The 16,026-nt window shown below is 47.6% G+C and overlaps 1 protein-coding gene across 1 annotated transcript in view; it reads right to left on the bottom strand.

The window, feature by feature from the left end:
• Window positions 1–8,430: 8,430 nt before the first annotated feature.
• The window catches only part of LOC137651246 (small integral membrane protein 8), a 70,038-nt gene continuing 62,442 nt past the window's right edge, over window positions 8,431–16,026 (bottom strand). The window contains exon 3 of the mRNA XM_068384474.1: window positions 8,431–8,659. Within this exon, the coding sequence (XP_068240575.1) occupies window positions 8,504–8,659 (156 nt within the window). The 3' untranslated portion in view covers window positions 8,431–8,503. The remainder of the gene's footprint in view (window positions 8,660–16,026) is intronic.

Below are 16,026 nucleotides of genomic sequence, written 5' to 3'. Positions count from 1 at the left end.
AATGACCCCCCCTTAGGGTTGCGCCTGAGAGTGAGGAACGGCTAGCCTTTCCTCTATGGCTAGGACTAAGTCTACGACTGTCCTGCGATAGCGATATGTCTTCTATCCTTCCTAGTTCAGGACGTTCAGCCCTGCTCTAGGTTAGGTTTTGGAAGGGTAATTCTGTTCCTTGCTGAAACTGTACCCATGCACCGTTTCAGTCAGGCTGCCTTACCTTAGGTTAGGGAGTGTCCTCCCTTCCTTAGTGGCCGCTCTGGTACAGAACCCCTTTCATGGAAGAGTCTTCTCTTCTTCCCTCCCCACCTATCGCTTGTATAGCCTAGCCTATACTTAGGTTTGTCTATACCCATCTGTCCCCTGTCCTACAACTCCTCCTTAGGGTGGAGTGATAGGGCTACCTTGAGCTTCTGTGTGCAGTCCGCTCTGGTACATATACCCTTCATAGTGTCCTATGGGGTTAGCCACTGGATGTGTTCTGTATACAGGGGTCTCCCCCTCTTTGGGTGTCCCCTAGCCCTCCCTTGGGCTACCCTAGCTCCCGGTCCTCTGCGGCCCCTGCTTCTGGGTGATAGAGCCAGCCTCTATCATGGGTACACCCTCTCAGGGGGGGATGTCTGGGAGTCCATGGCTGGACTTCTTACATCCCTCCCTCTGTCTCTTTCACTATCCGGGTGCCGGTCCCTTGCCGCCTCCACTGTCGGCGATACCCACCTCCTACCTTGGTGACTCTCCCCATACCCCCATGGCCGCCAGTCCTCCGTGTGCCGGGGGACTGCCGACTGCCGACTGCCGCCGGCTTCCAGCCGATGGCTCTCCACCTTCCTCATAGCTTCGCCGTCCGCCTGCCGGTCGGCCACCGGAGTGCCGGCATCCACTGCCGGAAACCTGGTTCTGCTATAACCATCCTTGTTCCTGTCACCAATCTGGCATCCTCCGGCTGCCGGAGCCGCCGCTCCCTCTGCCGGCGTGCCGCCGTTGTGCCGGCGGCCGCCACCCTGGTATTACTCTTGACTTATATTGTCTGTCCTAATGCCAGAAACTCTGCTGGAGCGGCCTCCGGCGTGCCGGAGGTCTGCCGGAACCCCCCGGAGGCGTCAAGACGACTTGCACCCCCTTCTACTAGCTATCATCTGAGTACTGACAGCCCTACACTGCAAACAGATGGCCTGTTTACGTTAATGGATCAGTACCTTGGTACTGTTCTATTGGTAATCATGCTGTCCTTTTGCATTCTTCAGATTTCCAGCATGCTGCGTGTATCTTAGCGGGGCTGGTTGCCGGAAGCAGTTACCCTCGGGGATCCTTTAGCCCCCTAATTTGGGACTGAGTGGCCTCAGTCCCAAACTTATCCTTGGCAATTTCCATGGAATTCCATTGCCCTATGGACTTCTGCGGAATACTATCCTGCGCCTTCGGCCATCTCGGATTATCCAAGGATAAAGCTTGCGGTAACCAGCCGGGCGGGATGCACGGAGTATGTTTCTTTACTATCTCAACCTCTGTGCATCACACCCTTTATCAAGTTAAAATTAATGATTGATATTAACTTAGCTTAAGAGCCATTCTTATGACTCCCCCCATACTCATTTTCTCTTTCTTCCACAGGAGGAGCAGATGAAGTGTGACTTCGACTTCTGCGCTGTGAAACGCCCGCACTTCTACGGGCATACGGCTTGCAGGACTCACGCCCCTTGTGCTAACACGAAAGGGGATTTGAAATTCTGGGACCCGCTGAACTGTACGGTCTGCCAGGCTCACATAGCTGATGCCTTCCATAACCCTCCCTCAGCGGAGGTCAGGGACATTTCTCGGGAGAAGCTACGCAAATGGGTGCGTGGCTTCCAGAAGAATGCCACCGGACCGTACCTGGCCACTGAAGAATTGAGGTCACTTCTGTTCCCAAAGGCCTCCCCTGATTCTGTGGTGCCCAAGGATTTGATCCCCACTGTCCAAATTACGGTGGAACCTGATGTAGTCATGGCCCAGTCCATGCACGAGTGCCGCCTGGATTCCGATGATGATGAACACATGTCGGATGTCTCGGAGGGTACGGAGAAGACCCTTATGGCTCAAGGAGCTGAGGATGATGAAGACCAGGTGGAATACGCCGAGTCGGAGCAAGAGGTCGCTCCTCCTTCCATCACCGCCCCTACTCCTACACCGACGGAAGTGTTTCTCCCGTCTACCTCCACTACCCCGGAACCCTTACCATCCACCCAAGAGATGCTCCGGATGATTAAAGCCATCATGGACGACAGGCTGAAGGAGAATCAGGAGTTCATCAGGTCCATGATAGGATCCAAAGAACCGAAGAAGATCTCGGTTAAGAATCTCCCCGCTTGCTCACATGCCAACCCATGGAGGTATGCTGAGCATATGGTGATAGCGACCGGCAGAATCTTCGTCAGCGACAAGATCGGCACGGTCCCCCTGGAAGACGTGGAGTTCTTCCCAAATTTTGAGGCCTACCCGGACTGTTACGTCCGACTTCGCTCTGAACCTGCCTCTAAAGAAGAGACCGAACCGAAAGAGGAGATAGTGTTCGATCTCGCGAAGGCCCAGGCTATGCTAGCCAACACGTTTAAAAGTAGGGGTTTTACCTGCTCTAAGCTTCCGGCCCTGAGCAAGAAGCACCCTACCTACGTCGCACCCGAGGATGCAGTCCTCCCATTCATGGAAAAGGCCTTCGCTGCGTGCCTCAAGGCTGTGGAAGAGGGAAAAGCCTGCCCTGCACTGGAGGAGTGCAGACCCTTCTCCATAGTCACTCCCCCCGACGCTCGACACTGGAAGGACATCCAGCATACTTTCGTGGTGGGAAAGCTAGATCCTGACGTCGCCGGACGTCAGTTTAATGAAGACCTCCCGAAACTCAACGATCACCTCCTTCGTCGGGAACAAGATACGAAGGAGAGGCTCGCAGCATCCATGTCCCACCAGGTCCAACTGGACATCATGGCCTGTGACACCAGAGTACCAGACCACTACATGGTACTTGCCAAATCCCACATGGCAACCCTGGTGAAGGACATGTACCACTTCATGAAGGCTCGGAGAGCCTGTCGTGAATTCGTGTTCGCAAGTGCCACTGTGAAACATGAACCCCGGAGGCTGATTTCCTCCAACATCTGGGGCAAACACCTCTTTCCTTCTGACCTTGTGAAGGAGATCACCGACAAAGCCGCCACGGAGAATAGGAACCTTCTCCACAAGTGGGGCATGTCAAAGAAGAGGAAATCCTCTCAGGACGACGGACCTCAACCTAAGAGGAAATCTTCCAAACAGAAACCCCAGCAACGTCAACCAAGACGTCAGTTTCCGGGACCCGCTACCTCCCAAGTGGCAGCTCAGCCACAGCAGACCTTTCAGCTGGTCACCCAACCGGTATTGTCACAGTCACCGGTTTTCACCCCTGCTTTCGAGCAACAGACGACTACCTTTCGTCCCAAAGGTAGAGGCTCAAGCAGAGGTGCAGGCAGAGACGCGTCTCGCCGTCCCTCCAGAGGCAGAGGAGGAAAGGGAGCTAGCGGCCGAGGCAGCAAGCCCTCGGGACACCAGAAGCAATGAAGTGCTTCCGGTGGGGGGAAGACTCCGCCAATTCCAGGATCGTTGGACCTTCGATCCCTGGGCACACAGCATCGTCAAGAAAGGTCTAGGCTGGAGTTGGAATCAACCACCCCCAACCCTCCAGCAATTCTTCCAACAATCAAACCCCCTTCTGGAAGAATATGTCCTAGATCTCTTGAACAAGAAGGTGATAAGGAAGGTAAAGTCCACCAGGTTCCAAGGGAGACTGTTTTGTGTCCCCAAGAAAGACTCCGACAAACTCAAAGTCATTCTGGACTTATCCCCCCTCAACAAGTTCATAGCGAACGACAAGTTCAAGATGCTGACTCTTCAACAGATAAGGACCCTTCTGCCTCGAGGTTCTTACACGGTCTCCATAGACCTGGCGGATGCCTACTGGCACATTCCGATGAACCATCACGCTTCCTCCTACCTAGGATTTCGACTCCAAAGGAAAAGCTACGCCTTCAGGGCCATGCCCTTCGGCCTCAATGTGGCCCCTCGGATCTTCACAAAGCTGGCGGACGCCATAGTACAACAGCTCCGCCTCCGAGACGTCCAGGTGATGGCCTACCTCGACGATTGGCTAGTTTGGGCTCCATCGCCCGAGGATTGTGTAAAATCCTGCAGCAAAGTCACCCAGTACCTAGAACACCTGGGATTCAAGATAAACGCGAAGAAATCTCGCCTCTCTCCAGCTCAGAAGTTCCAGTGGTTAGGAATCCAATGGAACCTTCAGTCACACCACCTTTCCATTCCCCAGAAGAAAAGGAAGGAAATAGCAGGGTCTGTCAAGCGACTACTGAAATCCAAACGGATCTCAAGACGCCAGCAGGAACGAGTTCTAGGCTCTCTACAGTTCGCCTCAGTAACAAACCCAGTGCTTCGTGCACAGCTAAAGGATGCCTCGGGAGTCTGGAGACGTTCTGCATCCATCGCTCGAAGAGACCTCAAGAGACGGCTCCCAAACAGACTTCGACTTCTCCTCAAGCCGTGGTCGGAAGCAAAGGCCCTGAAAAGGTCCATTCCTCTTCAACACCCACCTCCATCACTCAACATCCACACGGACGCTTCGCTGGAGGGTTGGGGAGGTCACTCCCACCAAAAACAGGCTCAAGGCACATGGTCTCCCCTGTTCAAGACATTCCACATCAACATCTTGGAGGCTATGGCGGTCCTTCTAACTCTGAAGAAACTCTCCCCGCCTCCCTCAATCCATATTCGTCTAACCCTAGACAACTCGGTGGTAGTTCGATGTCTCAATCGCCAAGGCTCAAGATCGCCCCAGATAAATCAGGTGCTTCTCCCAATCTTCCGTCTGGCAGAGAAGAAGAAATGGCACCTGTCTGCAGTTCACCTACAAGGATTCCGCAACGTGACAGCGGATGCTCTATCTCTAACAAACCTGATAGAGTCGGAATGGTCTCTAGACGCAAGATCATTCTCCTTCATCTCTCACCAAGTCCCAGAACTTCAGATAGATCTCTTCGCAACGAGCGACAACAATCAACTTCCTCGGTACGTGGCCCCGTACGAGGACCCCAAGGCAGAAGCAGTGGATGCCATGTCACTAGACTGGAACAGATGGTCCAAGATCTACCTGTTCCCTCCCACCAACCTTCTGCTGAAATTCCTCTCCAAGCTGAGAACCTTCAAAGGGACAGCGGCCCTAGTGGCTCCCAAGTGGCCCCGGAGCAACTGGTACCCCCTGGTCCTGGAGCTGCAGCCCAAGCTGATCCCTCTCCCGGGCCCAGTTCTCTCCCAACAAGTACAGAAGTCGACTGTCTTCGCTTCATCATCGAAAATCAAGGACCTTCATCTCATGATTTTCTCTCCCTAGCCGCAAAGAAGAGGTTTGGGATCTCGAAGAAAAGTCTAGACTTCCTCGAGGAATACAAGACCGAATCCACAAGACGGCAATACGAATCATCTTGGAGAAAATGGGTCTCTTTCGTCAAGACAAAAAATCCTAAGGAAATCACAATTGATTTCTGCATGTCCTTCTTCATTCCCCTTCATGGACAGGGATTAGCAGCCAATACGATTTCAACTTGCAAATCGGCCTTGACTAGACCAATATTGTATGCCTTCCAAATTGATCTGTCCAGCGACATCTTCAATAAACTGCCGAAAGCATGCGCTCGTCTACGCCCAGCACCCCCACCGAAACCGATCTCCTGGTCATTGGACAAGGTGCTCCATTTCGCCTCCAACTTAGATAATGATTCATGCCCTCTCAAGGATCTGACTCAGAAAGTTATATTTCTCTTTGCTCTTGCCTCAGGAGCCCGAGTCAGCGAAATAGTGGCATTATCAAGAGAAGAGGGTCATATCCTGTTTACTGATTCAGGAGACATTACCCTCTCCCCGGATCCAACGTTTCTCGCCAAAAATGAATTACCCACCAAAAGATGGGGCCCCTGGAGAATATGCCCCCTGAAGGAAGATGCCTCTTTATGCCCAGTAGAGAGCCTCAAGGTCTATCTTCGCAGAACTTCGAACTTTGGTGGAGGCCAACTCTTCAAAGGAGAAACATCGGGCAGTGACCTGTCACTGAAACAATTAAGAGCGAAAATCACCTACTTCATTCGCAGAGCGGATCTCGACAGTACACCCGCCGGTCACGATCCTAGAAAAGTTGCATCGTCTCTGAATTTCTTTCAGAGTATGGACTTCGAAAGCCTTAAAAGCTTCACAAGCTGGAAGTCCTCGCGTGTTTTCTTCAAACATTATGCGAAACAAGTGCACGAAGTCAAACATTTTGTGGTAGCCGCAGGTAGTGTTATGAAACCTGCACCTAACTCTGCATAGAACAGTGAGTTACTTGGGACTCTAACTCTTCGGGTGCCTATGTTGACCCTCGAGCGATACATAGTGATGTCGAAAACACTTAGTGCTTTCTTATAACAGTTCTTATCCCAGGTGAAATGTCATAGTTGTCACACAAGTGCCGCATGCCTTGAGCATGATGTGTTTTAATTAAAGACTAACGTTCCTCGAGAACGAGTGCCTACTAATAAATTTGAAATTCCCTTTCAGATTCAAGAGCAAGTCTTTATTACTATGTACATTATAATTACTGTAAATTAACTTTACTTATTGCTGCAATTCATTTAATTTCTGCAACTGTGAAATAAAATTTCTATTTTATTACTTGTGCGTCTCAATCCGCTCCTACTTACTATGAAATACATGCCTGTCATAGTTTTATTATCCCCTTTCTTTATGGTTCATGGAGATTTTAAGGTCCTAACCCTTAATTTATATTCACTCTTACAACGTAATATTCCAATACGAATACTTACTCTTCATACCCGGGAGACGAAACCAACCTTCTCAGCACACAGTGTCCAACCACCACTTGTCTGCCTTCCAGAATGTTCCGATACGAATGCCAACCATTCAGTCTCGTCTCCAAGTTCTTCAGGTTCTTCTAACAGGGTGAATAGCCCTTCAATAACCACTTTGACGTCGGCATGGCCCGTGGGAACTTCACTGCCAAGGGGGGCAGGAAGATTCTTCCCTACGGTTCTTTATTAAGATTACTATGCTATTTTGTTCAAAGCCCTTGGCACTTACCAATAGGGGAAAATCTACCACGATACATTGATTCTCTGGTATTCTTCCATCAGGACGCCATGGCTTGAGCCCAAAAAACGGATTTTGAGCGAAGCGAAAAATCTATTTTTGGGTGAGATAGCCATGGCGTCCTGATGGACCCTCCCTGCTACTTCGTCCAGTTTTTAGGTCCCACCCTGCTCTGCTGTATCATGGTGATCGGCATGCAACTGGCTTCAGGATGAAGACGGACGAGACGTCATTTAAGCAATGGTGCCCGTTTGTTTACGTCTCGAGTACCAAAAGTAGCCACGGATGAGATTAGCTATGGAACGGCTCCCAGCTATTCTCCGCCTTTACACACCGAAGCATTATCTCTGTTCGGGGTGTAGATAGCTATGTGGCGCGTTAATACATGCGTCCCCTGTTGATATACGATGTCTTAAAAGGGAAACCTTTAGGATACTCGCTCCAGAAGTTAGAATTCTGTGATAACCTGTGGTTAAATTCTCTGGGAATATCTTAGTAGTTATTTACCCAAGGAAGCTACCAAAAAGGAACCTTCCATCAGGACGCCATGGCTATCTCACCCAAAAATAGATTTTTCGCTTCGCTCAAAATCCGTATATATATATATATATATATATATATATATATATATATATATATATATATATATATATATATATATATATATATATATATATATATATATATATATATATATATATATATATATATACATATATATATATAAGAAAAAGCAAGTTAAAGGACAAAAATTAATGACAGTCCAGAATAGGCAAGGAGGAAGAGCGAAGACAACTGCTCTTCATCCGAGCCAAAAGCAAAGTGAGTTAAATCCCAGGTGTGTGAACGGGAGTGGTAGCAGGCTACCCCCCCTACCTACAGCTAACTAGCGGTGTGGGTAGTTAACCCTCACAAAATTTTAATGGCGGGTCATTTTAGCTTTGCCGAAAGTATAACCCCTAATAAATAGTGTGCTTTGTATTCCAGTTACGGAACAACTAACAGTTATCATCACAGCTCCACTCACTGTGAGAAGTATGTACACATATTGACCAAGCAATAGTTTGTAAAAAGGAGGGTTAAAAAATAGAGGTACTGTACTGTACTGCACTGCAGTGGGAAAAATAGATATCTATTTTCCTATACATTACTGTGAAATACACATCTAAGACGCCTTTACATGGCCTAAAATAACTTGACCACCATATATTCAAGCTAAAAAATCGAAACTTACGTAATAAAAAGAAAGAATTGTTATGGCATAAGGTAAATAATGTACAGTATTTTTTAAAATACAATTTTAAGGTGGATCATAATATACATAATAAAATTGAAGATATTCAAAATAACATCAATCCCACTTTGATCGTTTTTGGTAAAGATGCTGTGTATCGTCCTCTGCAATAGCAACATATGATTTAGATTCACGGTGCTGCAGTTTCATGTAAGCCAAGTACCCGGTGCTACAAAGAATTGCTACCACTCCAAAAGCCATCACAGCAAGATTCTGAAAGAAAGCTATTGCTAATAATCTTTTACAATTCTAAACTTATAAATAATAATTACTTTGTTTCTCACTTAATTCTAAATCTATAATATTAATATTTTGTTTCTCAATTAATTATAAATCTTACAATGACATTTTCATACTAAAATAAATTTTTGAACATACTTACCCGGTAGTTTTATATATATAGCTCAAGTCCCTGACATCACGGCAGAAATTTCAAAACTTGCGGCAATTGCCGATTGGGTAGCCTGGTGTACCACCAGTGTGCCTTCTAGCTAGGTACCTGGAACCATTCCATGATTCCTCAGATCTTCCATGCCCATAGGTCTCTAAAGGAGAGGATGGGGGGGGGGGGAATTAAATTATATATAACTACCAGGTAAGTATGTTCAAAAATTTATTTTAATATGAAAATATCATTTTTGAACATATGACTTACCCGGTAGTTATATATATAGTTGATCGACACCTTTGGTGTAGGGTCAGAGATAGCCAACATTGTTGGAATTTACTTAAGAGTTAATAAACAAGCTTAAGGGTTCGTACCAGATAAGGAAGCTGACTTCAATGAATTCTTTCATTATGTCCGCTTTCCTTACGAGATCCAGCGATCCATCCAGAGGGCTGAAGACCTCTAGGAGCTGTCAATCCGGTCTAAAAACCTCTATGTGACAGGACCTCCTCCAATACCCTTGTTCTGTTCTGAGCGCTCTCAAGGAACAAACTGACCACCTGACTAAAATTAATGATTGTGGAAGATTGTCGTCCAATCTCCATGAACAACCATAAAAATACAAGAATTCCAAGAGAAGAAAAGGGTATTAGGTTATGGGAATGTAGTGGTAGAACCTTCCCCCACTACTGCACTCGTTACTACGAATGGTCCCAGAGTGTAGCAGTCCTCATAAAGAGTCTGGACACATTCTTAATAGTGTGAGGTGAACACAGATTTACTCCTCCAGAAGGTTGTGTTCATAATGCTTTGTAAAGAACTATTCTGCTTGAAGGCTACGGAAGTTGCCACAGCTCTAACTTCATGTGTCTTGACCTTCAAAAGCTTGAGGTCTGCCTTACTACAATGTGAATGAGCCTTTCTTATTAAGAGCATGATGAAGAAGGATAGTTCATTCTTCGACATAGGTAACGAAGGATTCTTGACCGAGCACCAAAGAGTTTCTGACTTGCCTCGTAACTCTTTCGTTCTTTCCAGGTAGAACTTCAGGGCTCTTACTGGGCACAGGACCTTCTCCAATTCCTCACCAACCACATCCGAAAGGTTCGGAATCTCAAAAGCCATGGGCCAGGGTTGAGAAGGGCGTTCGTTCTAGCAAGAAAACCTAGCTGCAAAGAGCAGATAGCTTTGTTATCTCTAAAGCCTATGTTATTAGAGGCATGAATCTCACTGACCCCTTTAGCTGTCGCCAGACTGACCAAAAAGAGAGTCTTCATAGTGAGGTCCTTTAACGATGCTGAGTGTAAGGGTTCAAACCTGTCACTCATTAGGAACTTCAGGACTATATCCAGATTCCAATCTGGTGATTCCTGGTGCCGTTCCTTAGATGTCTCAAGGAATTGAGAAGATCCTGTAGGTCTTTATTATTAGAAAGGTCCAAGTTCCTATGCCTGACGAAGGCTGCTAGTATGCTCCTGTATCCCTTGATGGCAGAAGATGAAAACCTACGTTTCCTTCTAAGGAATAACAGGAAGTCAGCAATCTGAGTCACAGAGGTACTGGAAAGAAAACAGAGTTGACTCTGCACCATTCTCTAAAAACCTTGATGGTAGAAGACCTCCTTGCTCTTGCAATTGCCCTAGCTGCCTCCTTCGAGAAACCTCTGGCCCTTGTGAGTTTTCCGATATTCTGAAGGCAGTTAGATGAGGAGCTTGGAGGTTTTGATGGAATCTTTCCAAGTGGGGTTGTTTGAGTAGAACTTCTCTTAATGGAAGGCTTCTCGGGGTGTCCACCATCCATTCTAGTACCTCTGTGAACCACTCTCTTGAGGGCTAAAAGGGGGGCACTACAGTAGAGTCAATCTGGTTCCCTCTTGTGACACGAATTTTTTGCTTCATTTTGTGTACAATCTTGAACGGAGGGAATGCATACACGTCCAGGTGAGACTAAACTAAAAGGAAAGCGTCTATGTGGACTGCTTTGAGATCTGGAGCTGGAGAGCAGTATGTCTCCAACCTCTTCGTCTTCGAGGTTGCGAACAGGTCTACACAAGGACGACCCCAAATCTACCACAGGTTTTTGCAGACCTCTTGATGAAGCGTCCATTCTGTGGACAGAACTTGACCTCTCCTGCTGAGACTGTCTGCCATCACGTTCTTTTCCCCCCGAATAAACCTTGTTACAAGGGTTATCTTCTTCTCTTTTGTCCAGTAAAGAAGAACTCTCACAGTCTCGTAAAAAGACCTTGAGTGGGTTCCGCCTTGTTTGGCTAAGTAGGCCAACGCTGTAGTGTTGTCGGCGTTGACCTGCACCACTCCGTTCAGTACTGACCTTTCGAAGCTTTTGAGGGCCAACAGGACTGCCAACAGCTCCTTCTGGATTATGTGGAGGATCTCCTCATCTTTTGATCAGAGACCCGAGATCTCCAACTTGCCCAGTGTTGCTCCCCACGCCGAGTACAAGGCGTCGGAACATAACACATGGTCTGGGTTCCTCTGTTCCAAGGAAAGACCTTCTTGAAGTTAAGCCGGATCATTCCACCACTGAAGGCAACTTTTACGGATTCCGTAATGGGGATGCATTTTGTCTCCATCTCCTTTCCCTTGTTCCAATAGCGTTTGAGGTGGAACTGAAGAGGGCGAAGATTCAGTCTTCTCAGGGAGACAAACAGCTCCAACGAGGAGAGGGTTCCAGCAGACTCATCCACTCTCTCACAGAACACTTCCGTTTCTCTAGAAAGCAATTAAGCTTCAACAGGGCTTGCTCCGTCCTTGAGGCAAACGGAAAAGCCCGAAAAACTTGACTCTGAATCTCCATCCCCAAATAAATGATCTCTTGAATGGTGTCAGTTGAGACTTGTCTCTGTTTATCAGAAGACCCAGTTCTTCTGATAGGCTCAATGTCATCTGCAGATCCTCCAGGTAGTGATTGTAGGAAAGAGCTCTGAGTAGAACACGCTCCGGACTGCTCCAATGGCTACAACCTGGAGCCTGAGGCATCCTGACACGACGCTGTTCGACAGAGGCAATCTTCCTCTTCAGAGATCTGGATGCGAGATACCAGCCCAGTCTGGTCGCTGTGTCATCCGATGAGGACGAAAACACTTTCATCTCGCCTTTCACGTGGCGAGGGCGAGCGTCCTGTGAAGCATCAACAGGTACACTCGAGGGGACAAGTGCCTCGGGTGCTAACGCCTCTCGTTTCCTTCAGTCGTTCGACATTCTTTCTCCCAGCGGTTGGGGGGCTTGGAAGAGGTCTATGGCTAGAAGAACGACAGGTCCTAGCAGACGCACCCTCTATTTGAGGGGCGGTGCTTAGGCCGAAATAAAGAGCCCAAAATTGGAAAACTTCCTCCTTATACAGAGCCCAAAATTGGAAAACTTCCTCCTTATACACGAACCTCAGGTATTGCTTGAAGTTCGGATGAATGGGGATGTGGAAGTAAGCATCCTGGAGGTCTAAAGAGATCATCCAGTCGTCCTTTCTTACTGCTGCTAGGACTGATTTCAATGTTTCCATGGGAGAACTTTGTCTTCTGAATGAAGGCGTTGAGAGCACTTACATCCAGGACTGGTCTCTATTGCCTCCTTCTCCCATAAGAGAGACATTTGGTGTTGCATAGACTGTCTCTTTGACTCCTCTCTGTATCTTGCAGAGATCTATCGGAGTTACTATTTTACTATTAAAGGAGGTTTCCCTAGGAAAAAGATTTTGCATCCCTCCTTAAGTAACTGTGCGGACCAAAGGTCTGCTCCTCTCCTCTCCCAAGTTGCCAGATGTTTAGACTGGCTCCTACAGCTGTCTGTGCGGCTTGAGAAAGAAGTAGGCAGAACCTTCCTTGCTGTTTTAGACACCAAATCCTGTGTGGCCTTTTGGGCTAAAGTGGAAGAGACTTCTTTGACCAACTCTTGAGGAAAAAGAGAAGATGAAAAAGGGTGCGTACCCTAATTCTGACTTCTGAATGGGTGTAACCCCAATGGACAGAAAAGAACACACCTGGGCTCTTTTCTTAAGGACCGCCGCTGAGAAAAGCTCTGCCAACTAATTGGAACCGTCCCTTAAGGCTTTATCCATGCCTGACATAATGAGGCTGAGACTATCAGTGTCCACATCCTTCAAGGCAGAAACCTTCTTCCCCAAGGCTCCCAGAGTCCAGTCAAGGAAATTGAATACTTCGAAAGCTCTGAAGACGCCTTTGAAAGGATGATCAAGCTCTGACGTTGACCAGAGTATTTTGGTCCTTCTCATGGCCATCCGACGAGGAGCATCTACTAGACTCGAAAAGTCTCCTTTGGCAGAGGCAGGAACTCCCAAGCTGAGAACTTCTCCCGTCTCGTACCAAACACTAGATCTGGAGGCCAATCTAGCCAGGGGGAAAGAGAAAACAGTCTTTCCCTGGTCCTTCTTGGATTGCATCCAGTCTCCCATCATCCTCAAAGCTCTTTTAGATGATCGAGACAGCACCATCTTTTGTAAACAGAGACTCCTTCGACGCCTTCCCTAGCGTAAACTCTGAAGGCGGGGAACAAGGAGCAGCAGGCACAAAATAATTCGGAAACTCTTCAGTAAAAACTCTCATGAGTTTCTTTAACTCAACAGAAGGATGAAGGGTCCTAGGATCTTCTCCTTCCGAGAATTCCTCTAAAAGATCAGTAGGGGAAAGATGATCGTCGATCCTTTCTTCCGACAAAGCTCTAACCGAAGTGGAGATGTCTTGGATATCAGAAGTCAACTCCTTAAGGCCCTGACTTCTGGCGTCATTTCGACGTCCGAGGCTCTTACGCTCGACGTCACGTCTGACTGCTTGACGCTCGGCGTCATGTTCTGCTTGACACTCAGCATCACGTCCTGCTTGACGCTCAGCGTCATGTCTGGCTGCTTGACGCTCGACGTCACGTCCTGCTTGACGCTCGGCGTCACGTCTGACTGCTTGACGCTCGGCGTCACGTCTGACTGCTTGACGCTCGGCGTCATGACTGCTTGACGCTCGGCGTCATGTCCTGCTTGACGCTCGGCATCACGTCTGACTGCTTGACGCTCGGCGTCACGTCTGGCTGTTTGACGCTCGACGTCACGTCCTGCTTGACGCTCGGCGTCACGTCTAACTGCATGACGCTCGGCATCACGTCTAACTGCATGACGCTCGGTGTCATGTCTAACTGCTTGACGCTCGGCGTCACATCTAACTGCTTGACACTCGGCGTCACATCTAACTGCTTGACGCACGGCGTCATGCAGATCAGTTTCTAGACGCTTAGCAAGAGGATCGTCATTACACCGCTCGGCATCACGGGCTCGGCGATATCATGACGCCTGGCGTCACGTTGTTCCAACGCTTGACTCTCAGATCAATGACGTTCGCGATCTAGACGCTCGGAACTATGACGTTCGCTCGTCCAACAAGAGAGACATTAGAAGTTGCACTCAGTGTCAAACATCGTGTCTAACTCTTACAGCAGCATTAATAGCTTGCCGTCCAATGCTTTGACGCTCGGCGTTACGAGTCCTGACTTCCAACTACTCGACGCTTGACGCGATGTAGTCCAACTCCTTAACGCTTGGCGTCCTTTCTGAAGCTTGCGTCATGGCGTTTAGAATCTAAATGCTTGGCGTCATGACAAGCAACTCTCTTCTTGTCTAGCAGGAAGGGAAATACGTAAGAAGCCAGCCCCATCTGTGCGCTTCATCATCCGACGGCGAAGATAACACTTTTACCTTGCCTTTCCCATGGCGAGGGCAAGCGTTCTGGGAAGCGTCAACAGGAACACTCCAAGGGACGTCTGCTCGGTCACCAACGCCTCTCGTTTCCTTTCGCCAATCGACATTCCTTCTCCCACGGGTTGGGGAGCTTGGAAGGGGTCTAGGGCTAGGAGAAAGACAGGTACGACCAGACGCACCCTCCACTGCACTGTTTAGCACTGAAACTTGCACTTTTAAACTCTTTCACATCAGACCATAATTTAGACCTGCCCACTACGAGAGATTTTACTCTTTCGCCCAGGGCTTAAATGAGAATTCAATAGGCTATACGATTAATAATAGTAATCCCAATATCAAAAAAATAAATAACGATACCATGTAATTTGTGGGACTGTATCGATCATCATGAGTACTACGTAGCGTAAATTTAACTGTACGCTAGTTTATTTAATCTCTGAAAATAGATTGATGATTATCTAAAGAAAGTATACTAATAGGACAAATATTTTCTTAAAAAACAATATATTCATTTTACATTATAAAAATTAAATACTTTTGCTTTGTAAGTTAGTATTTTCTTTTCATTCCTTGCAAGAAAAAGAAATGAATTTTGCAAGTCATACTACGTAGTTTACGTCACATGATTTGTGACGTCATAGTTTTGGCGGAATGATTTCCTTCCATGTTTTTAAGAGTAGGTTCATTAGTTTTACAGTAGGGGGAAAAACTCCTAATCCTACCCCTTTCAAGCTACAAGCATAGCGATCATTTTCCAAACACTAACTCTGTCAAAATAAAACAAAAACCAAATGAGCGAAAGCCAAAAGTAAATTGTACATCACCAAGATAACTGCAATTATACAGGTTACAGCGAGTGAAAAATCCAACGATGTCGCCGGTGCGGCAGCAGGGAAGATCTGAGGAATCACTGGAATGGTTCCCGGTACCTAGCTAGAGGGCGCACTGGTGGTACACCTGGCTACCCAATCGGCGATTGCCGTGAGTTTTGAAATTTCTGCTGTGACGTCAGGGACTTAAGCTATATATATAACTACCGGGTAAGTCATATGTTTAAGATTCATCATACATACATATACCAAAGGCACTTCCCCCAATTTTGGCAGGTAGCCGACAACAACAAGAAACAAAACAAAAAAGGGGACCTCTACTCTCTACGTTCCTCCAGCCTAACCAGGGACTCAGCTGAGTTCAGCTGGTACTGCTAGGGTGCCACAGCCCAACCTCCCACATTTCTACCACAGATGAAGCTTCATACTGCTGAGTCCCCTACTGCTGCTACCTCCGCGGTCATCTAAGGCACCGGAGGAAGCAGCAGGGCCTACCGGAACTGCGTCACAATCGCTCGCCATTCATTCCTATTTCTAGCACGCTCTCTTGCCTCTCTCACATCTATCCTCCTATCACCCAGAGCTTTCTTCACACCATCCATCCACCCAAACCTTGGCCTTCCTCTTGTACTTCTCCCATCAAC

The sequence above is a fragment of the Palaemon carinicauda genome, chromosome 12 (assembly GCF_036898095.1).
Source record: "Palaemon carinicauda isolate YSFRI2023 chromosome 12, ASM3689809v2, whole genome shotgun sequence".
NCBI classification, from domain to species: Eukaryota; Metazoa; Arthropoda; class Malacostraca; order Decapoda; family Palaemonidae; genus Palaemon; species Palaemon carinicauda.
The sequence above is the reverse complement of the archived record's forward strand: the minus strand, read 5'-3'. Positions and strand labels throughout refer to the sequence as shown.